Genomic DNA, 24871 nt, shown 5'->3' on the forward strand with positions numbered 1-24871 from the left:
TAAAGAGTTTTTATTATTTCTGGTACTAGAATACATGAATGTTTAATTTCAAAGACTTGTGGTCAGGTGCTGCTTAGTCAATTCATCAAACATATTTGAGTACTTACTACACATGAGACACTGAGGAGAGAGATGCATTTTAGGGGCAAAAGCCACTTAGTGGCACAAACATGACAAACATGGTGGTAAGAGACATTTGTTGATGCACTCCAGGGAATGACTCCAAATCAAATTCCTTCAATCAAAAAACAAACTGTTCCAGGATGCTACTTTATAGAATAACATGTAAATATATAGGTCACTTAGAAACTCCAAACTGCTAGAGAAAAAAAATGATAGAAGCACATGCCACGCCTTAAGGAGATTCGGGAATGATTGTCTTGCAATAAAGAATAATTGAAAAGTGCAGTTTCTTCCTCAAGGAGTTTGACCCCCAGATTTTTAATTTTGTTGTTTCTACATCTTTCACTAACCAACTACGTAATCCAACCCTCACTGTAAAGGCAATAGCTGGTAATGGTTGTTGCTAGCCCAGAAGAATTTCTGAGACTTTAAATCTAGCACTTGGTGCAAGATTTTAGCCACTCTGCCTCTTCTTGCCCCATGGAATTGTTATAAGACTGTTTCAAGGGCTCACCTTGAATAATAACCAGCACTTAATTAAAAAAATTAAATGTAAACTTTACATGTGCTGCTGGCCATTCTGACTTTTGATAGTTCAGCTGGATGAGATCCAACACTATCTTTTTTAATGGCCTAATTTCCTGGCAATAATAAAGATGAAGCTTGTAGATTATAGAATGCTTCTTCAATGACTCAGAAATGAAAGGGAGACTTCTAATAACTTCATTTTCTACAATTATATTCTTGTCAATGGTAAAATTATTAAACTCTTGTGCATCTTTTAAGAGCTGTATGTTTTATGAATGATGAGTAGTTATATTTTTATTTGGGGGATTAACACTTTCCCATACCTTTGTGCACAAATACCTGCATAGTCATTGATGCCATAATAAGTTTGTTCTGGCATAACACAGTTTATAGAATGGGCCCACCTAAATTAAGTTTTGAATAACTCCAGCATATCATCATTTAATTCATTTATCCAAGCAATATTCATCAAACACATATATGGCATGCATGTGGTATATCAACCCTATGAGTTATTATTATTATTATTATTATTATTATTATTATTATTGGCCTGTTTTACAGAAAACCAAGACCAGGAGAAGCTAAGCAATTTAACTAAGATCATACATGGGAGGGAGAATACCATATTTTGGTAAGGAAGGTAAATTCTGGAGCCAGACTGCCAGGGTTTAATTCTGGCTTTGCAATTTACTAGCTGTATGACTTTGGGTAAGTTTCCCACTCTCTGTGTCCATGTTCCCTCATCTACAAAGTGAGAATAATCACAGCACATACTTCATAGGGTTGAAACATTTACAACACGACTAGCACTTGGTGCTCAATAAATGTGCCTATTCTTAATTAAGAAGGCTGTGGTCCAAATACTGGAGCCATATCCTTTGACTCCTCTTGTTTTACTCTGTCACACTACACTGTCTTTATGACAGCAAGTTATCTCTGTATAGTATGAGATTTAAATTCATCTCTGCAATATAGGCAAAACTTTTATCAATAATTATAATTTTTTGTTCATAATCATAGGCACTCATATAGGGAAGTGAACCAATGACCCACTGTTCTCTGTCCATCACTATGGAATGGCTAATAAAAGGTTTGGCAGAGAACAAACCAATACATGTGGTTGTGGGCAACAGCTCCTTAACAACAGAAAATGATCTCCATAAGGAAATGTTTATGTTAGGAAAAAGAATTCCCTCAGACAAGTGTGATCTGTAATATTGAATGTAGGCATCCCAAAGTTTGTTTGCCATCATCAAGATAATCCAAACGGCCTGGAGCATCAGGGGGATGCTTGCCTTCACCCTAGGAGTCTTTCATTAACTTTTGAGTGTTTGAGCCTGCAGTGAGGCTCCGCAGGTGTCTCCCAAATGCCTTTAGGTGCAACAGGGAGTCTGTCTGTTTCCAGGGCAGTGGTTCTAGGCTTGACTGCTCATTAGAACCACCTGAGGAGCTTGTAAAAATTCCGACATAAAGGGCACACCCCACACCAATTCCATTAGGATCTCTGGGAGAAGGACCAGGCAGTCGTCATTTTTTAAAGCTCCCAAGTGACTGCAATGCAGACTTCGAAGGTTCTGCTGGGAAGAGTATGATGTCACAAGTTAGCAACTCAGCCCTGTCCTAGTTGGCCACAAACAGGTGAGTGAGTTCAGGATAGTCTCTCTGTGCTCCTCGTCTTCCACTTCTTCTGATGGACAAAAGCATGCCACCCTGCTTTAATTTGCTCCATGATTAGCATAAGACAGTATTTGTGAAAATAAAACACACTGAGGCAAGTTGGAACTGTTATTTTCCTTGAATGTGACACTCCCAGGAGGCAGAAAATCTCAGGTCAACTTCCACTGATATTGGACAGAAAGGGTGTCATGAAAACCCAGAGTAGCAAAGGGTAGCTGGGTTTGATGCCCAGCATCATAAACACACACACACACACACACACACACACACACACACACACACACACACATACACACACACACACACACACACAAACACACACCAGAGTGGAAACAATGCCCAGTAAGCCTTAGAAGGCACAACAGAAAATGATCCTATTTTATGGAAATAATTGAGAGGATGCTTTTCAACCACAGATTATAAGACTGCCGCCATAGGGACAAGAAGTGGTAGAAAGGAATTTCAACTTCTAGAAAATTTGTTAAAAACGGAAGCCCCAAGCCAGGTGGTGAGAAGTGGTAGAAAGGAATTTCAACTTCTGCTAAAACTTCACTTATCTTTTCTTCTTTGTTTCTCTGCCATTCCCCTGCCCTTGTACCTTCACCATTTCCTCCAATCGGCATCATTCACTGAACGTCTGTATCTAGACAGTTGACTGTGTGGGGATGTGAAGATACACACTGTGATCAGCCTTTTGAGAAGTTTACAGGAAGGCAGTGGGAGATAAGTGAAGGGATAAAATATGAGAATCATTAAAATGAAAATTTGTACAAAGTACTGTGGCATTTTCCACTCAGGTGTGAGAGAAAGCAAAGAAGAAAATGAGTCGATGATATAAAACTGATGGGACTCTTCAAGAAAGATGTCCTTGCCATTTGGGTTTTTTAATACCTAAGGAAGAGACTGCCTGCCATACATATTCAAATATGAAATGTAGGACAAACATTTTTTAAAAGAAAATATATGTATTGTTCTTGAATAGAAACCTCAAAAGGAAATAGCATTCACAAGAGAGTAAATTTAAAATTTTTACAAAGCATAATGAAGAGTCCCATCAAAAGTATATTACTTCGGGCTGGGGATGTGGCTCAAGCGGTAGCGCACTTGTCTGGCATGCGTGCGGCCTGGGTTCGATCCTCAGCACCACATACCAACAAAGATGTTGTGTCCGCCGAGAACTAAAAAATAAATATTAAAATTCTCTCTCTCAAAAAAAAATATATTACTTCACATTTCTATGTCTATTTCTTCATCTGTAAGTAGGTATTCAAATGATAACTGCTTGGCTGGGGTTTTGGCTCAGTGGTAGAGCACTTGCCTATCATGCATGAGGCATCGAGTTTGATCCTTAGCACCACATAAATGTAAAATAAAGATATTGTGTCCAACTAAAATTTAAAAAAATATTTTTTTAAAAAATGGTAACTGCTACATACCTACTCTACATGTGCCCGGCACAGAGTAAAAATTTAGTAATCTTACTATCGTGAATTGTGCTGCTATGAACATCGATGTAGCAGTGTCCCTGTAGCATGCTCTTATTAGGTCTTTAGGGAATAGACCAAGAAGGGGAATAGCTGGGTCAAATGGTGGTTCCATTCTCAGCTTTCCAAGAAATCTCCATACTGCTTTCCAAATTGGCTGCACCAATTTGCAGTCCCACCAGCAATGAACAAGAGTGCCCTTTTCCCCGCATCCTCTCCAGCACTTATTGTTGTTTGACTTCCTAATGGCTGCCAATCTTACTGGAGTGAGATGGTATCTTAGGGTAGTTTTGATTTGCATTTCTCTGACTGCTAGCGATGGTGAGCATTTTTTCATGTACTTATTGATTGATTGTATGTCCTCCTCTGAGAAGTGTCTGTTCAGGTCCTTGGCCCATTTATTGATTGGGTTATTTGTTCTCTTATTGTCTAATTTTTTGAGTTCTTTGTATATTCTGGTTATTAGGGCTCTATCTGAAGTGTGTGGCTTAAAGATTTGTTCCCAGGATGTAGGCTCCCTGTTTATCTCTCTTATTGTTTCTTTTGCTGAGAAAAAACTTTTTAGTTTGAGTAAGTCCCATTTGTTGATTCTAGTTGTTAACTCTTGCGCTATGGGTGTCCTATTGAGGAATTTGGGGCCCAATCCCACAGTATGTAGATCATAACCAATTTTTTCTTCTATCAGATGCCGTGTCTCTGATTTAATATCAAGCTCAATTCATGATAGCAAGATTATGGAATCAGCCTAGATGCCCTTCAATAGATGAATGGATAAAAAAAATGTGGCATTTATACACAATGGAGTATTACTCTGCATTAAAAAATGACAAAATCATAGAATTTGGAGGGAAATGGATGGCATTAGAGCAGATTATGCTAAGTGAAGCTAGTCAATCTTTAAAAAACAAATACCAAATGACCCCTTTGATATAAGGGGAGTAAACAAGGACAGGGCAGGGACGAAGAGCTTGAGAAGAAGATTTACATTAAACAGGGATGAGAGGTGGGAGGGAAAGGGAGTGAGAAGGGAAATCGCATGGAAATGGAAGGCGATCCTCAGGGTTATACAAAATGATATATAAGAGGAAAGGAGGGGTAAGACAAGATAATACAAATGGAAGAAATGATTTACAGTAGAAGGGGTAGAGAGAGAAAAGGGGAGGGGAGGGGACGGGAGAGGGGATAGTAGAGAATAGGACAGACAGCAGAATACATCAGACACTAGAAAGGCAATATGTCAATCAATGGAAGGGTAACTGATGTGATACAGCAATCTGTATACGGGGTAAAGTTGGGAATTCATAACCCGCTTGAATCAAACTGTGAAATATGATGTATTAAGAACTATGTAATGTTTTGAATGACCAACAATAAAAAAAAATTTAGTAATCTTATTATGATTATCTAAAGGAAATTATGGTCCCTCACTTGGAACTCTGAAGAACTCAGATTTGCTTTTTTAATGGAAAGGAGAAGAATATTATTATTAATTTAAAAGTATTAATAATAAATGCAAATATCAATATAAAAAGTAATAAAGTCTATAAGAATATGTATATATGTATGTTTGAGGCAAGAAAAGAAATTAAAAAAAAGATAGGAGCATTGCTGGTGAAAATCATGTAATTTATTAGAAGAAAATAACTGTTCAGTTTAAATCTTTTCTTCTATCAATGGCAAATGTCATCAGACTAACAGGAACTATTAATCATTGTTAAAAAAAGGAAGCCCCAAGCCAGGTGGTGAGGTACCCCAGTGACTACCTCAGTGACTTGGGAGGCTGAGGCAAGAGGACTCTAAGTTTGAGTCTGGCCCCAGCAACTTAGCAAGACCTTTCAGCTACCACTGTGCCTCAGTGGTAAAGTGACCCTAGGTTAATCTTCAGTACCAAAAAGAAAAAAAAAAAAAGGAGACCCCAGATAAAGGCAAAACTGGTGAAGAGCATCTAGCTGGTTCGGTAGGCCAACTATAAACTCAGAACAATGATAAGGAAGGAAAAGATAGATAGATGGATGATAGAGTCTATGTAGATATGTGGTTTGGATTAATAGTATTTCTTTTTTAATGAATTCTTTCTTTATTAGAACATCTTAATCTATGTTAAAAAAAACACACAAGATTGCAATCATTTTTTCAGTTTTAAATCTTCTTTACAGCATGTTGAAAATTCCTGCACATAAGACTATTATAGAATGCAACTTTTACTTTTATTCATATATTATTTGAAACCATGAAGGTAGAATGACATTATTTAGATACCTTTCTGTTTCAGAAAGCCCACATTGATGAAACATCGCTAAGTTATTTGACTCTCTTAAGAGTGTGGTTATTGGGCTGGGGATGTGGCTCAAGCGGTAGCGCGCTCGCCTGGCATGCGTGCGGCCTGGGTTTGATCCTCAGCACCACATACAAACAAAGATGCTGTGTCCGCCGAGAACTAAAAAATAAATATTTTTTAAAAATTCTCTCTCTCTCTCTCTCTCTCTCTCTGGTTTTTAAAAAAAGAGTATGGTTATTGAAGATCTTCTGTCTTCTAAAATAGGAACTTAAATTCAAATAAGAAGTAGTTCAAATTTTCTTTTTTTCCCCATTTGTATGTTCTATTTTCAGAAATTTTTATTCAATCCTTCATTAACTTTTAAATCCTACCATACTTTGGTTTTCATTTTTTTTAATTTGTTCTTTTTAGATATACATGACAGTAGAGTGTTTTTTGACATATTATACATACATGGAGTATAACTTACAGTAATTAGGATCCCATTCTTGTGGTTGTACATAATGTGGAGTCAAATTTTCTTTTTAAATTTTTATGTTTGTTGTTTTTTGATATACATGACAGTAGGGTGTATTTTGACATATTATACATATCTGGAGTGCAACTCATTACAATTTTGATTCCATTCCTGTGGTTAAACATGATGTGGAATTACACTGGTTGTATATTCATGCTTGAGCATGGGAAAGTTATGTCTACTTCTACTGTCTTTCCTATTTCCATCCTCACTCCCTTCCCTTCATTTCCCTCTGTCTAATCCAAAGTACTTCTAATCTTCCCCTCCCTTGTGAATTAGCATCCACATACCTGAGGGAAAATTCCGCCTGTGGTTTATTGAGACTAGATTATTTTACTTACCATGCTATTCTCCAGTTCCATTTACCAGCAAATGCCATAATTTCATTCTTCTTATGGCTGAGTATTATTCCATTGTGTATATATACCACAGTTTCTTAATCCATTCATCTGTTGAAGGGCACTTAGGTTGGTTCCACAGCTTGGCTATTGTGAAATTGAACTGATGTAAACATTGATGTGGCTGCATTATCGTAGTATGCTGATTTTAAGTCCTTTGGGTATATGGCGAGGAGTGGGATAACTGGGTCAAATGGTAGCTCCATTCCAAGTTTTCTAAGGAATCTGTATTCTGCTTTCCCGAGTGGTTGCACCAATTTGCAGTCCCACCAGCAATTTCCCTCATATACTTACCAGCATTTGTTGTTACTTGCATTCTTGATAATTGCCATTCTGACTGGAATGAGATGGAATCTCAGTGTAGTTTTAATTTGCAATTTTCTAATGGCTAGGGGTGTTGAGCATTTTTTTAATATATTTTTGACCATTTGTATTTCTTCTGTGAAGTGTCTCTTTAGCTCCCTTACCCATTTATTAATTGGGCTATTTGTTTTTTTGCTGTTAAGTTTTCTGAGTTCTTTGTATATCCTAGAGATTAATGCTCTGAGGTAATGGTGGTAAAGATTTTCTCCCATTCTGTAAGGTCTCTGTTCATGTTTTCGATTGTTTCCTTTGCTGTGAAGAAGCCTTTTAGTTTGATGCTATCTCATTTATTGATTCTTGATTTTACTTCTCGTGCTTTAGGAGTCTTGTTGAGGAAGTCTATTCGAGCCAATATGATGGAGAATTGGGTCTACTTTTTCTTCTAGTAGACTCAGGTCTCTGTTCTAATGTCTAGGTTCTTAATCCACTTTGAGTTGAGTTTTGTGCAAGGTGAGATAATCATATTAGGTTTTCAATAAATTTGATGTGAATCTGATTGAAGACATAAGGTTTATAATCAATCACAAACTTAGAAGCCAGTGATTGTAATGTGACTGCAAATTAAGCTAACATTATATAAGTGTAGCACACAAATCAAGGGAGGTAGTAATTCCACTTGCATCTTTGCTATTCAGATTAAATCAAGATCCTGATCCATTTCTGGACTGTGTGTGTGTGTGTGTGTGTGTGTGTGTGTGTGTGTGTGTGTGTGTGCGCGCACGCGTGTTGCATGCTAGGCATGTGTTTTAACCCTGGGCTGCTCTCCCAGTCCTGTACATAAATTTTAACAGAAACACCAACAAAGTTTGCCATCAGAATGATGAAGATGGTTGTCTCTAGGACATCATGTCCTAAGAAGAAGTTGAAGGAGCTGAGACTTCCTTGAGAGCTATCCTCAAATATTAGAAGGCTCTGTCCTATTGGGAAAGGAACCAGCCTACTCATTATTGCTCCAGAGGTCAGATCGAGGATCAATGGTAATTTGCAGCACTCAGAAGAAGGGAGGAAATCGTAGCCCTCATTATTGTATCTGCCAAAAGAATGGGCAGCTTCCCAACAACACAATGGAGTGTTTTCTGTCATTGGCAAAGGTCAGAGCTTGATGAATATGTTTGATATTCTTGCTTTGTGAAAGATCAAGATCTGCAATGTCCCTTCCAACTCCAATATTTTATTTTTCAGCTTGAATGCTAAATTAGAAACTTGTTAAACTACAGTGTCTGTGGTTTTTATGAGACATCTTTTATTTAACATGCAGATCTCACAGTGTTACACAGGCTGGCCTCAAATTCACAATCCTCTTGCCTCAGCCTCCTTTATAGCTGGGATTAGAGAGACACATGCCACTGTGCCTGGCTATATGAGTTCTCTTAATACTGTCTTTATTACTATTGCCAAAAAACAAAATTTCAGCAAATTTAATGACCACATTGACTTTTGTTAGTGATTCTAAAGAATAACTAAGTGCTCCACGGGGCATGGCCAAGCAGGTTGATTTTACAAGGCAGCTAGAACAGGAACAAGGCAACAATAATTCCAAAAGAAGATTGGGCTAGGCGTGGTGATGCATGCCTATAATCCCAGCTACTCAGGAGACTGAGGCAGGAGGATCACAAGTTTGAGGCCAGCTGGGGCAATTTAGCAAGGTCCTATCTCAAAAAATAAAATGGGCTAGGGCCGTAACTCAGTGGTCAGAGCACTTGCCTAGAATGTATGAAGTCCTGGGTTCAATCCCCTAGGACTACAGAAAGTGGAAAAGAAGATAAAGAAAAAAGGTGGATTGGTTATTCACAATGCAGGTTCTGGTTTATTGGGTCCCTTCTGAGTGGTTCCGTGGATCTTTAGTTTTGGTTGGTGGGTGGAACTGGTCAGTTTGGGAATTTTCCTTCTTTCTTAAAGTTTCAGTTTGACTGCATAGTACTGGGGATTTTGGTTTGGTCTGTTGGGGTCTAGTGCGAGATCTCAGCCCAAAACAATGGTCTCCCATAAATTTTATTTAACAACATAAATGATATATAAACAAATATCATTATAATGAAAACAACTTTTGGTTCACAACCTACTCATTTCAAATAATATTGAATATTACAAAGTTCCAATAAAAGAAAGAAATTTGGAAAGTTTCTGAGCATTGTAACATGATTTGATCTATATGGTATATATCATTGCCCTGTAATGACTTAATGAGAAATGAGTTATTTTCAACTTTTAACAGTTGTTAAAGAATCTATGCATAGCTCCTTATTTTAATACTCTAATTTCAGTGCTTGGAGATCCACATTTCATTGGAGAGTATTATAAATGGAAGAAAATTGATAAAGGACATCCTAAAGAATGGAAGTTAAAGTAAGAAATTTCAAATGCCTTGAATGGTATTATTCTATTAACTTGAAATATCCATCATTCCACTTTCTATTATCTAGCTGAACCATCCGAAGAAACTTTTGGAAATAACAACTTAAAAGCATAAAAACAATAATAAAGTATCATTTCTCCCTTTCATGTGAATCCAGGTAGAAAACATCTTTTCTCTATTGGCTGCTGAAGATGGGGAAACTATGTGAGCCACAGTGAAGAAATCTCACAACACTTTTCCCTTAATTATCTTATTCCCACCCCCTCTTGTTCATGTCTTTATCAACATGCAACTTAGAAATAGTAAAACAAAACAAAACAAAAAACTGTTTATATATGACCAATTAGATTTTCACCCTTATCATAGCTCCAAGCATCTTTTTTTCTTCCAAAGATTTCTCACTTAGGAACCAAATACATTAACTCCAATGAGGAAGTATGTAGTAAAATGCAAAAAAAATTATTATGATATCTTTGGAATCCTTGATCTTAGACCACATTAAGGAAGGGAATTTAATCCATTTTTTATTTTCAGCTCCTAAAGGCAGGCGTGCCAGAGCACAGACCCCCGCTCTATGCACTGAGTGGGTTGAAGCCATTTCTTATTCTGGTGTGTCTTTTTTTTCAAGGTGCTCAATAAACATGCTACATAAAACCAGGGGAGTGAAAAATTTGATATTTTTAAATTTATTTCATTTATCTTTTATCATTTACCTTTTTATTTTATTGATCTATCATTTAATTCTTTTTTAATTAATTTTTAAAATTTATATATGACAGCAGAATGCATTTTAATTCTTATTACACATATAGAGCACAACTTTTCATATCTCTGGTTGTATACAAAGTATATTCACACCAATTCGGGTCTTCATACCTGTACTTTGGATAATAATGTCCATCACATTCCATCCTCATTGCTAACCCCATGCCCCCTCCCTTCCTCTCCCACCCTTCTGCCCTATCTAGAGTTCTGCTCTCTTTTTTCTAGGTGGACATACAGGACCTATAAAAATAATGGGCTGTATTTTGAATTTGTGTAGAAGTTGCAGTTCTTAAAATAAACTTTCCTTTATTTAACGTTCTCATTCAGATTGGATGTTTTAGTTGGACTTTTTTTTCCCCCTAGGTGACCTCTGCAACAACTTATCTTCAAGCCAAAGCAGAGGAAAGCTTTTGAATTCGATACTTTTCTACTTTCAGGATAAATTATAGACAGAAAAGAAGTTCTTTTTTTTTTTTTAAGACATGAGTACAAGTGTTTTTGTTTTTTCTCTTAAATTTCAATTTTCTTTAGAGTTGAGAACACTTACTTAGAATATGAGGTTAATTTTGCTTTTACATGACTTCCTTTTTTATTTCCTTTAATGGAACTGCTTTGTTTTATTTGTTTGATCACTGATTCATTATGTAACACCAGTATCCCACAGAACCCAAAGGTTTAGAAAAAGTAGGACCATGTTATTTTCAACTTACTCACCCACTTCTACATATGGCAAAAATAATTGTGAGCTGTTTGAGTGCTAGAACATTCTTCCAAGTATATTATTTTGAAGTTATACGTCAAGTTATCATGTGCACAGTGACCCTGTCAGAATAAAACTCTCACACCTTATGCCATCTGGTGGTTGATGAGAATATATTTAAATCAAATGATGAGAATATATTTAAATCAAATTCCTGTGAATTTTGGAAGTGATTAGTAAAAAAAAAAAAAAAAAAAAAACTTTTTAATAAGGTTTTTAAAAGATACATTTTATTGTGGCATAAATATTTGAACTTGGGGCTGAGGATGTGGTTCAAGAGGTAGCGCGCTCGCCTGGCATGCGTGCGGCCCGGGTTCGATCCTCAGCACCACATACCAACAAAGATGTTGTGTCCGCCGAGAACTAAAAAATAAATATTTAAAAAATAAATAAATAAATAAATAAATAAATAAATATTTGAACTTGCAAATGTGTAGAAGTATCGTAAAAATCTAAAGAATGGTGAAATTAGATTTCTTTTCAGAACAAGTCTTGTGTGCATCAAAATATGCAAGGTATGATGAAGTGGCTAATTTATAGAGACTTAAATGACAAATATGTGGGGAAATCTATGTAAGTGAGTCATCGGTCTGTTTGTACACACAGTGTGTGCTATTGAGTATCTCTGCTTTAATATATATTTGAAATGCTTTCCTTGCACTGATATTTCCTGTTTAAGAATAACAGAAAATGCAAATTAGGAATATTTTATTTGCATAGTGTAAAGGAAAAAGACTTTTTTTTTTCTCTTCTGTCACTGTCTTGTCCTCCCCTATAGTCCTCCCCTACCCTCATCAATCAATCAATTTCTGATTCTTAAGCAACATGAGATTTGTCTTACTCTTATTTGGGGACCTAACATTTCTTCCCCATTTGTGCCTTCTGCCTGAGCTAAGTTTCTCAGCAGTGTCTTTGCTGGTGACCCAGAGTTAGGATTTGGTCTGAATTAAATGACAGGGCATAGGGTACATAAGTTCAGGGCACTAGAGCCAGACTGCCTGGATCTGAGTCCTGGCCCTGCCAATTACCAGCTCTGTGACTTTGAGAGAGTTCTCTGACTTCTTTGGGCTTCAGCTGTATCTGTTAGCAGTTAATAAGCGTACCTCTCCTACAAAGAGGCTGTGAAGAATATACAAATTAAAACATGTAAATGCTTATAATGGTGTCTGGCACAAGGTGCGTATTCACAAGATGTGCTGTTATTCATGCCTTTTCTGCTGAGGCCGTAGTTCAATTCACAGATGGAAAATCTTTCTTTGGAAGCAGCATGGGAAAGAGCATGGGCTTTGGAGTCAGACAGATCTGGGATAGATTCCTACCCACCCTGAGCTTGTTTCCTCATCCATTACATGGAGATAATGTGACCTACCTGGCCAAGTTGTTGTGCACTGAATCTCTTGAATGAGATCAGACATTTAAAACCGTACAGTATGGTACAGAAACATTAGCTCTTGCAGAGAGGGTAAGATGAAAGTCAGGCTTCCAACATTTTAGAGAACAAAATTTATCTGTCAGAAATATATAAAGATCACAAAATTTTGTCAGGCTAAAAAACAACACCTACCACGACCTCATTTATGGTAGGACCCATGATGCCTGTGGCTCCTTTTCCTTCTCTTTGCCTCCACTTGCCCTGCTCCTAACAAAGTGTTTCACAAGCATGATATGAAGATCCAACTCAAACATCTCTTTGTGAAACTGTACCTGACATGCTCAGGCATCCCCAGGTCCCTTGTCCTCTCTTCCTGTAGTGCCCTTTCCTTGTCTCTTTCAGAAACTGTGGTGCAGAAATTCCTCTGTTCACAGTGAGTGACCAGGACAGGGCCATCAGTATACCTTTGCATTCTCCATGCTTAGCATGGTGCCTGGCAAATAGTAGGCACTCAACTAATGTTTTTTGAAAGGCACATACTTATCCTCTTTCTCCTTAAGATTAAATGTGAAAGCAGTTAATTTTAGGAAAAATAAAATTTAGCTGTAGACTTCTATTAAGGCCCCCTTCTAATGTAGAGATTATTGTTCTATTTTATGAATATTAGGGCATAGTGATAAATGGAATAAAAACTAGAAATATAAATTACTATCTTGAATATTTTAGACAGGTTATGGAACTTTACACATGTTTTAGTTACTATTAACAGATACTGATTGTCTTACTAATCAGTTCATAAATATTCATTAACTAATCATTTTTTATATTCATTTCTACTGTTTTTTTTTTCTTTCCCAGTGCCTTGACTGTCTCTTGGATCTTCCTGCAGATGCTTTTTTTTCTGTCAAGATGTAGGAAAGAATGTAATCCGGAATCTAATCAGCAGATTGTATTTATTTTCTTTAGAAAAATAGTGAGAGAAAGTAATGAAAGCTGTTCTTTTGAGTGTTCTCACTTATACACATATAAAATTGTGTTGTGCTCTACAGTTAATGATTGCTTATGTAAAAACAGAAAAATCTGCATCAGTCATCTAAGTTTTGGCAGCCATCAAGTTTTCTAAAGAAAAGTTACTAATTCTGGTGGAGTTTTACATTCAGTGTAGCTTTAGAGAAGAACATTGCTCTTGCCCATAAGCAGAGGTGTAGAGGGAACAGGAAGTAGTAACATGAGAAAGTACCATCACTGTGCCAGGCTCTCTTCATTCCTGAGGTGCTGCTGGCCACCCTGTGGATTTGACAGCCAGGCTTCTGAGTGATATAGCCTTCGCTTCCTTCAGAGCCACAACTAATTAGCCTCTACTCCAAACAACTAATTAACCTCTACTCCAAGTTGCACCGCTTGGCTCTGGTGACAGCTTCAAGGAAGGCTCCTCGCTCCCCTTTTCAACAGAGTTGCCACTCCTGACACTTCCCTCTTGAAAATTCTGTAAAACTAGAAGTGAATGTTATTTATGGTTTACCAACAGAAAAAAATTTAGGCACAAAGAAATTAACGAGAGCTTGCCGGAGGTTATTGATAAATGCAAATTTTGTTTAAAAATAAAAAAACAAGTATATTTCCTACTTGCCTACTAATATGTACTTTTGCTTAAAATTTTCAGGTAAGTGTAAAATCATGGCCCACTCAACTGCATGCATGCACAAATAAGAATCTGCCTTTTGTGGAATTTTTTTTTTTTTTTACTTTTTGTCAACATCACAGTTTATTATCTAACAATGTTGCTTCCCTTTTTGTTCATGGAAAAACAATTAACATCTGCTGTATGAAATACTAATATAAAACTTTCTTATGTTTATGAAATATACTCTGGTTGTAGTTGTCTTTATAAATTAAGGAGCTAAAACATATACTATTTCTAAGTTGCTTTAGTGTCTGATTTTATGAATATGTGTTTTAACTTCCAAAAACATGTCATCTTTCTTTTAGTATGCTTAAGTTTGATTCCCTTTTCTCCTGGTGTATGGAAAAAATTCATGCTGAGTACTTTCATTTAATGTATGTGTTATCCTTTTATGGGTACTGAATTTAAACATTGTTTTTATAGATTTACAAAATTATATCTAATGCAATTTTTATATTCCCCAAAGATTAAACCTTGAGTGCCATCTTGTGACTAAAAAGGGAACTAACACTATGTTTTAAAATACAGGTATGTGGGTGGAATGTAGACATAAAGACAAAGGTAAAAAAATCCCTTTAAAAAATAATTTCTACCAGGCAATTACTTTGGCTCTGCTTGGATGTTTTTAGATACAGGGAGCTCAGTAACAAGCATTCAAACAGCTCTACTGTTTCTTCTAGGTTACAACTTGACACCTTACGGTATCAACCATTCCAAATTCTCAATTGTCTGCAAAATTGTCCAGAAAATGAGAATTATCTTCACTTTATGAAGAACATATCATAAAAAGTTAAAAAATAAGATTCCACAAGGTTGCACACTTAGTAACAGAGTTGAAATTTAACCCTGCCAACCCAATACCACACTCCTTGCTTTTTCCATTAGATTGAGCTGCCCCAAGTGTGCCAGGCACCATGTGTGATACTGAGGACCTTCAATGGCTTTGGGGATGGACATAAGGCATGATTGAAAGGATGCTTTTATACAAGAAAAGAAAGTATGCCACCTATTCTTCGAAACAACAGAAATAAATCTATTTCTGGTTTGTGTAATTGCCCTTTCAGTCTTAGGAAATAGTTATCATATTTTTCTCCCATTAAATTTTTTGTTTTTCAGAATAAGCTAATCCAATTCTTTCCACTTTTTAAAAAAATAAAATCTATATATTTTTTGGTCCCCATTTATGGAAATAATTCATTTCATCAAATTTTCTCTCAGAATGTAGCCCAAACTGCTGTGATTTCTGGTTAGAGCACAGAATTTGGTGGAACCTCTTATATTATAAACATAGTAGCTTAAGGTTGCTTCCCTTCTTCTCTACTCCTCAAAGAGAGTTTTGATATAAGTAAAAATGCATATGAAACATTTTTTCCCTAAGAAACTGCTTCTTTGATTCTCTCCCACATTTTGAGAGGACTCCCCCTGCTTCTTTCTTCCTTTCTTCCCTCCATTTCTCCTTCCATCTTCTCTTTTATTCTTCCCCCCTCTGTCTCCCTCTCTCTCCCTAATCTTTCAAGCTCCCTCAGCCCCCTCCCCTAGGACCAGAGGAATTTGATGCCTTCTCTGGCTCCCCTCAAGGTCATCCTCCCAGAGGTGAGAGGAAGGAGCTACCTACTCCCCAGAGACTTACTAGATTGTGTTTTACCAGAAAGGTAAAATGAGGACGTCTGGAAGTTCCCTTAGAACATGTTAACAAAAGCTGGGCTATTAATGGAAGGATACAATCAATTTTATGACTCTTGCTGTGCACATAAAGCTGCTTTTCAAGAACAAGTTGCAATTCACAGTGCTCCCAAATTTAGGAAAGAACTTAAAAATGAACCAGTGGCTAAGGTTTTTTTCATTGTAGGCATTAATTTGCATTTCTTTAGTGACATGAAATATTTTTGCATGCAAAATGTATTTTCAGTTATATAAAGGCAAATGAGTAAATTTTTAAAAAGGAGATAATAATATTTATATCATTCTGAAGACAAAGGCTGACTGGTAGAGGGGAAAAGGTATAAATCATGCTAGGCTGTTTCCTAAGCCCTGTTTGCCCTGAGGAAAACAAAACAAACCGAAATCCTAAGGATTTTTTTTTTAAGTGAAAGGTTCACAAAATCCATGCTTATAAAATTATTTGTGTTCCTGCTAGCTAGAGACCTCATAATTTAAGGGACATGGGATAGATTTCAGAAGGGTCATGTCTTGGTCATGGGGCCAACCAAATTAGCCCTCAGATAAAGGCTATCTTTGAACCACAAAAAGTTTAAAAGTAAGCTGTGACGGTTTTAAACTGATTCAGAGCAGGGTGTGCATGGCTGTAATCCTAGTGACCCTGGGGGCTGAGGCAGGAGAAAAGTTCAAAGCCAGCTTCAGCAATTTAGCAAGGCCCTGAGCAGCTTAGCAAGACTCTGTCTGTCTCAAAAAATAAAAAGGGCTGGGGATGTGGCTCTGTGGTTAAGTACTCTGTGTTCACTCCCAGGTGCCAAAAATAAAAAAACAAACAAATAACAACAACAAAAACAAAAAGGATTCAAAAGATACCAAATTGCATTCCAGAACAGAGCACAAACATATTTATAGGGATATAACAAAAATTCAGCACTGAACAATGTAAAATTTGCTGTTTCCAGCACTGCATAAAAAATCATGTCATGCAAATAAGCAGGAAAATGTGACTCAGGACCAGAGAGAAAGAATCAATTGGCATAGATTCATAAGTGATAAAGATGATGGAATTAGTAGATATGGGCCCTAAGGCAGGTATTCTGCATCTTACAAAATATACTCAAGTAGCTAAAAAAAAAAACAACCATAAAAATGATTTAAAAGAAAAAAAAAAGAAATGTATGTGAAAAGAAGGTATGTGAAATACCAGGGAACAACTAGAATTAATGTCTAAATGCTTCTTTTAAGTGAAAACTGAAAGTTCTTTTTTTTTTCTTTGTGTGTGTTTATGTGTGTGTGTGTGTGTGTGTGTGTGTGTGTGTGTGTGTGTGTGTGTGTGTGTGTTTGGGGGGGGAGAGAGAGAGAGAGAGAGAGAGAGAGAGAGAGAGAGAGAGAGCGCATGCCCTGTACTGGGCATAGGAATTTAACCCAAGGGCACTCTACCATTGAACTACATCTCCAGTCCTCACCCCCAATTTTTAAAATTTTTTTTAATTTTGAGAAAAAATCATGAAGTTGCACAGGCTAGCTTCAAACCTGTGATCCTCCTGTTTTAGCTTTCCTAGTTCCTGAAATTACAGGCATGCACCATCGTGTCTAGCTAATGTTCTGGACTTAATTAGAAAGACAAAAAGATCATATGTTGAGGCTAAGATCTTACAGTAAAACCAAATCTTCTATTTGTGAAATTGTAAAGAAGGAAAAAAGAAATTTGTCCCAGGTTTTCTTTTGTACCTCAAACTGCAGATGTTATGACCATAGTAAGTAATAACTAGTTAAGATAGAAAAGATATTAAGTGTAAGCATGCATGTATAGGAGAAACATAATGGGCTTTGGTACCACCTGTGATTTCTGACACCCACTGACCCAATGCAGGGGGTCTTAGAATATATCTACATAGAATATATCTTAAGGGGGAAATAACCATATTTTGAGTCACTTAGTTTGTGTTAGTTTATTGTGGTGGCCGTAGGAAACTAATATTCTTTGCTGTACCACATGATGTTTTCATTACTTTTACAATATCAATTTTATATCATGTTTGTTTATTTTCCTAACTACTATTTGTTTTGGAAACCACATATTGAAATAATTTCACTTTATTATTCATCAGCACTCAGAATGGTTCTATGCTCAAAGTCTGTTTTTTGCTTTTCTGTCTAATTTGTTAGATTTCTTTTCCTCGGATGTAATATACACTTCTCAAAATTCATTTGGGAATTCAGATTCTTTCTTTCCTTTTCCCTTTGTAGGTATGCTGCTACCAAGTCTCATCTTGCTAGAGAAAACAAAATGCTTCACCAAGTCCATGATTCAATTGAAAAGCCTCTCTGGCCAACTCCAGGTAAATCGGATTCAGCCTATTTGTTTTTTGTTTTTACAATTAAAATACTATAATAATAAGTTAAAATTTTTTCAGCTGAAATACATTTGAATACAGGGGGCCTAATTCTTGTGTTCTCCTCTAAGATTGCTTCAACTCAGGGATGGGGATATAGCTCAGTTGGTAGAGTGCTTGCCTCATATGCACAAGGCCCTGGGTTCAATCCCCAGCACACACACACACACACACACACACACACACACACACACACACACATGGATGACTTATATGTTCAAGCTTACTACCCTTTATAATAGGCTTGAAACTATAAGGCAAGTTTCAAAGTGTAAAGAAACAGCCAGAACAAAGTCGTCATTAACTGACCCCTAAAACTCATTGTAGCTTTGGACCCACAGGCAATATGGCTGAAAAGAAAGGAACCATGTTAGCTGAGTTACCAGAATTGTGGAGATGGGTTGGGGGCAAGTCCTGAGTCTCAATAGAGAGAGCTGGTGACCTAGAGCGAAAGTCAGCTGGTATGGAAGGAAAGCCATCACCCTTGGGATCAGAAAACTTGGATTTAGGTCCCAGCTCTGTGTAATTACGTCAAGGTTACCTAACTTCTGAGCAGTTCCTTCCTCCTCATTTGATACTGGTCGCAGAAAAGATTTTCTGTAAATATTAGTTTCTATATCCTGCCCCATCTCACAGGACCCTTGTGACTAAAGGACTCCGTGTGTGTCAAAATTCTTTGTAAACGGGGAAGTAGTGGAAAGTATTAGTGACCGTTTTTCTTGTCACCTATCTGTTAAGTACAATAGTGTCCTTTTACTATTTTATTATTGTAATAGGCTCAGTGATTCTTGCAGTCCTGCTTCACAGCTCTCAGCAGCTACTCCTCACACTCTCATATACCACTCAAACCCTCGGACAAATTACCACCCTGACTCCAGCTAGTCCTTCATCTAGACCTCAGGAGACCTACAAGGACTGATCAGATGCTGTTTCTGCAGCCTTACTCTCACTCCTCCATGACTTTTCTACCCCTCTCCAGTCTGTCCCAACATTCCCACCATTGGCATCCGTGGAAGAGATCATTTAGTTACATTCATGATAACAATAACATCTGTCCATGCTTTGTCACACTGGTTCCTACAGCTCAGATCTGCGTATATTTTCACCAGGTCTAAACTGTTTTATTTCCCATTTCCTTCAGGAAAAAAATATATACTTTTTGACATGGAAAGTCCCCGACGCCTAATATGTGCCTACTTTTTGAGGAACATCTCTTACCACTCTCCCCTCCCACCCTAAACGCCACACTGAGCCAGTGGGTCATCATTCTTTCTTCCCTGCATCATTTAAAAATTTTTTGAAAAGTACATTGTTTCCCTATACCCCTACTCCAAACACTCTTCTTCCCCTTCTTTATTTTCTAATACCTAGGCATCCTTGGGGATTCCATTCAGGTACAAGTTGAACATCCCTGATCTGAAAATCCAAAAATCTGAAATGCTTCAAAATTCCAAACTCTTTGAGGGCCAATATGATGCCACAAATGGAAAATTTCTTGCAGTAAAATTTGTTTCATGTGTAGAATTATTTAAAATATGGTATGAAATTAACTATAGATTATGTATATAAATTTTATATGAAACAAAATTTTGTATTTAGACTTGAATCACATCCCCAAGTATCTCCTTATGTATATGCAAATATTCCAAAACAAATAAAAAAATATCCTGAAATCAGAAATACTTTTGGTCCCATATATTTCCGGTAAGGCACACCCAACCTGTATTACCTCTATGAAACTTTCCCTGTGGGTTATCATAGAATTTCTATCAAGGACATATCACAGTGTATTAACTTTCAACTGCTGGGTAAATTAACACACAACTAACAGTTAAAAACAAAATACAGTATTTCAGTTTCTGTGTGCCTGGAATTCAGGCAGAGCTTAGCTTGATTTTTAGCTTAGGATCTTGGAAGGTGGCAAAGTGTCAATAGGTCTGCATTCTCCCATGGTGACTTAAATGGGGAAGAATCTGCCTTCAAATCCAGTGTAGTTGTTGACAGAATTCCTTTTCTTCTGTCTGAGGACTGAGAGCCCTGGAGTCTTGCTAAGTGTGTGCTGGAGGCTTCTCTCAGCTCCAGAAGGGCACCCAACATTCCTTGCCATGTGGGCTTTTCCAGCGTGGCCTCTTACTTTGTGAAGTCAGCAAGGAGAGTCTTTAGGGAAAGTCAGATACTGAGATGGCATCTTATGTAATGCAACATAGTCATGAGAGTGAGATCTAATCATCTTTGCATAGTTTATTGGTTAGAAGCAAGTCATAGGTCCCACCACGCCTAAAGGGAGGGGATTTCACAGAGGGTGTACTCCAGAAAGAAGGATTCCATGGGGCCATCTTTGAGACTGTCTGCCACACAAGCTGTTATCATTGTCTCTTTTTTTTATTGTGAAAAAGTACTTTTAATAGTGCTTCAAATACAATATAGAGATTGAAGGAAAGAGGAGAGGCATTCACAAAGGAATAAGGGAAAGTGAGCATACACATGAATGAACAGCACTTTTTCCCTCATAGAATAGTCAGACCTGGCATAATAAATGGTGAGGAAAAAAATCATGAACTAAGAGTGCAGAAATTATGGTGTTAACCTATAACTCTACTTAGGTTCTTTCTCTTGCTTACTAAGTCCTAAATCTTTTCATCCTTTTGTTTCTAATCACTCTCTTTTTGAAATAGACATGAGGAGAAAACGCAAAAAATGCAAAATCATGATTTCACTCACCCCTGAACCCAAATCCAGAAGGATGCTTGGTCCCACTGAGTGTGTGACCATTGTCATGGAACCCGTGATATTTTATGGATTCATTTTTCAGCCAAGTGTGTTCTTCTGAATTCGCCTTTTGGTTTCAATATGTCAGTGCTGGAGGTAACAATAAGAAGTTACCCAAAGATATCAAGCTATCTCCTTTTACTATCCAAATTGGAATGAATACCTTTGAATAAAACCCAAGAGTAGAAAGCAGATCTGGCATTAATTTAAAATGACATGATTCAATTTTATAGTAAATTACATAGTAATATAAATTTTGAATAATTCTGAGAATCACACTGTTAAAATGCCTTATAAAATCTATATTTTGTTTCCTTTATGTCTCTTTACTGCTGGTCTCCTTTGATGAGTAGTGGGCTCCTTGAGGAAAGGGTCTGCTTTCCTCTCAGTCTTCATGGCACAGTACCTGTCATAGAGTAGCTATTTAGTGACCAAAGCAAATGAACTGATTATGACAGAAAGAAATACAGCTGTCATATTTTAGCAGCCCTGTGATTTTGGAAAAAATGGAATGAACTCATAATGTGTGGGCAAAAGATAGGTAAGCTGGATGGAAGAACAGTTTAAGGAATGTACAGAAACTGAGTAGATCTTCAGTACTGAGCCCTGTCCTCTTTGCAAATGGCAGACCATTCTTTGCATCTACTCTGGAAAAGACTATTCCCAAGAGGTTGTGTTAAACTGGATTATCATTCAGAAATATCCATTCCTGGAGCAGGAATGGATATTATCCTGACAAAATAAGCTTTGCCTCAGAGCATGTTTTGATAAATGGAATATTAGTGAGCCCTGTGCCCAGGGTTTGGAAATGGTGTGTAGGACTTGGCTTGCTCTTTCATTTTTGCTGTCATCATCACAATAGCATGTGTGGACTAGGTCTCTGATCATAGAGAAAGACGTGAGGTGTGGAGCCGAGCTTTCCCCACCAAGTTTGCCAAATAAGCCAACCCCATCTGACCTACAGATGCGTGAACTAAAGGAATACTTATCATTGTATGTCACTAAAATTTTGTGGTTGTTTATTAGATAGCTATAGTGAGCTTGTATAAAATATCAAAGGGAAATATGACTTGGAGAAGGAATGAATTTTGTGTTCCTTTACAGGGAGGTTTAGCATGTCATAGTCTGCCATTGAGAAGACTTTCCTAAGATTCAGGAGATCAGAGGGAAGAAGGGGACATTATGCTTGGGAAGTTATGCATATTGGGCAAGGTGACTTCCTCAATCACAGCTATTTCATTTATCTTTTCACAAAGTCCATCTTCACAGACTTGATGGCTCCCCAGATGTCTTCAGGAATTCCTCATGTTGCCCTATCTTGGGTAGCTGTGTGCATGTAGTTCCTTGTACTCCTTGAATGCCTCCTCTCCCCACTGAAGCCCATGAGTCAGTCTAAAGTAGTTGCTTATAGTTCTCAGATTTTCCAGATCAGCCCTCCCATGGTCCTCTTGCACCTGGATAATGCTGAAGTCTTGTACTAAACACTGACTCTCATGATGGCTCTGTTTTCCTAACTGAACCCAAACTGATAACAAGAGTGAATGGAAATAAACCACTTGGCATTAACCAGAGCCCAATCAGCATGAGTTTTAATATCTATACTAACTAAATTGTTCCAAGATTAATAACAATAAGATGCAGCCTTTCCAGAATCTATTCTGTGGAAAGCATACAAAATATAAGGCAATTAGGATGAGTATCTTCTTCGTGGCCTATTTTGTGAACATAATAACAAATTCCCACCTACCCTGTTGTGCTTCTGAAGATGTTTTCCTTTATAATCAATTGGGACTCGGTAAATAAAGGTCCAATAAATGAACTAGCAAAGAATAAAAAAAGATTGAGCAAAAAGGAAAGAATGATTTGTGACACAAAGTCTGTTTTAAAATGCAAAATTTAAAAAGTTGAGCCAAGTTGTTTGCATTCACTCAGGTTACCTTCATCATTATGTGACAAATCCAGGAACACTTCAGGTTGCTTTTCCTGCTATGTGCATTAAATTTCTGCTTTTCATCTTTCTCACCATAGATAAAGTTTCTACAGATTCATATGCTGGAGATGATGATATAGATTCAGAGTCCTGGGAAAAGGAAGTGGATGACCTGGTTGCCTGGACCAACACTCTCAGTGTAGATAATTTAGAAGATGAGACCTAACACTCCAGGATTTAAAAAACAAACAACATTAAACTTAGCTCAGTTGCGTGGAGCAACTTTGGGAGACTGTCAGAACTTGGTTTCTGTTTGTTTGTTTTTTAGGGTGATCAAGTAAAAATTTTTAAAAAGGCAAATATAAATTAATGAATGTTGTTTAGAATTTTGAGCTTTGCTTTGTTTAGAACTAAGCCCAATTAATGGTATTGATACTGGTGTTGAGAATCAGGCCTGAGTCCCATTCTCCCCCGTTGAAGATTGAATATCCTTGAAATGCCAAGGCAAGTGCAGAAAGTTTTATTTAAAGGATAGAACAGAGAGAGAGAGAGAGAGAGAGAGAGAGAGAGAGAGAGAGAGAGAGGGAGGGAGGGGAGAGAGAGAGAGAGAGAGAGAGAGAGAGAGAGAGAGACCGACCTCTACAGAGGAGGGGGTTCAAATTGCCTTAGTGAGGGTGACCTGCCCCTTTTATCCTTTCTTCTAATGCCCACTGCCTATCTTGCCTACATGGCCAAAAAGTGGGAAAGAAGCCTTACAGGGGGTCCCTCAATTCCCTGGAGACAGGTAACCTTGGCAACAGATTGGAGGAGGGGGAAGTGCTCTAGAGGTATTAGGATTTTATTTCCTCTTGAATCAGCTCCATCTTCCTGACCCAATCATTCATTACCTACACTGATTGTCCTTTTGCCCCCGTCCTCAATCCCCCTTCTGAGAAAGGAACCCTTGGTGTGGTAAGGGGAAATGGACAATGACTGCTCTGGCTGCTTCAGGCTGAGAGGAGGTTATGTAGGGCAAGCAGTTTGGATTTCCCTTTTAGGAATGTGTTGGGCCTGTCAAGTGGTCCGTGGTAAAAACCTGGTTCAGAAAGAAGAGACTATAAAGTGATCTGGAGGATGAGTGCTTCTATGAGAGAAACAAGAAGTCATGAGTATTGGAATGAGATTAATACAAAATAAATGTCACATGCATCTGGAACATGTCAATGAATATTAGCCTCGTATCCTGTCTGTTCTATGATGGCCTGTTATCTCAAATTAATTCTGGTTGTTATATTAGAAGTTGTACTTTTGTAAGGCATTAACAGACAATAGTTAAAAAGTTTACAAGAAAAAATATTAAAATCAAATTAACAAGAGTAAAAACACTGAGTTTGTCTAATAGCTATGAACCAAGAAACATAATTTTTATAATCCCAAATCTATACTTCAAACTTTAGTTTGAAGAACTTCTGCTTAGTAAAATGTTCTTCTAAACCTTGTATTTTAAAGACTTATATACTTGGAAAATATAAATACAACTAGTACACAAAGAAGCTGGTAAACACCACAGTCACACTGATATTCTTATGTTAACTGAGTTGCTTTTAAAGAAAAATTCAGAATCTGTAATGTAGGTTAATATTCTAAAATAACAGTTGTTGTTTAACCAGAATTGTATAGACCCTAATTCTTTTAAGACTAGTTTCTCTAAAGGAAAAAAAAAAGACACAAGAAATTACTTTATTGGATAGCAGCAGATAAGTGTTTTAAGAAATTTTTGTTACTTTAACACAAAGAGGATTAAACTTTGATTTATATCAGTGTATTAATATT

General features: G+C 37.1%; 1 protein-coding gene across 9 annotated transcripts in view; it reads left to right on the forward strand.

The window, feature by feature from the left end:
* Ube2u (ubiquitin conjugating enzyme E2 U) overlaps positions 1–24871 on the forward strand; it is a 79224-nt gene that overhangs the window by 28108 nt on the left and 26245 nt on the right. For 2 of the 9 annotated variants that reach the window (XM_005337718.5, XM_040288782.2), the window contains 3 exons: positions 9636–9717; positions 18215–18306; positions 23158–24266. In XM_005337718.5, coding sequence (XP_005337775.2) covers positions 9636–9717; positions 18215–18306; positions 23158–23285 — 302 coding nt within the window. In that variant the 3' untranslated portion in view covers positions 23286–24266. Of the gene's footprint in view, positions 1–9635; positions 9722–18214; positions 18307–23157; positions 24267–24871 lie in introns of those variants that run through there. The other 7 variants (XM_040288779.2, XM_078026404.1, XR_005735227.2 and 4 more) reach the window with 5 other exon arrangements.

Source organism: Ictidomys tridecemlineatus, chromosome 11 (assembly GCF_052094955.1).
Source record: "Ictidomys tridecemlineatus isolate mIctTri1 chromosome 11, mIctTri1.hap1, whole genome shotgun sequence".
NCBI lineage: Eukaryota > Metazoa > Chordata > Mammalia > Rodentia > Sciuridae > Ictidomys > Ictidomys tridecemlineatus.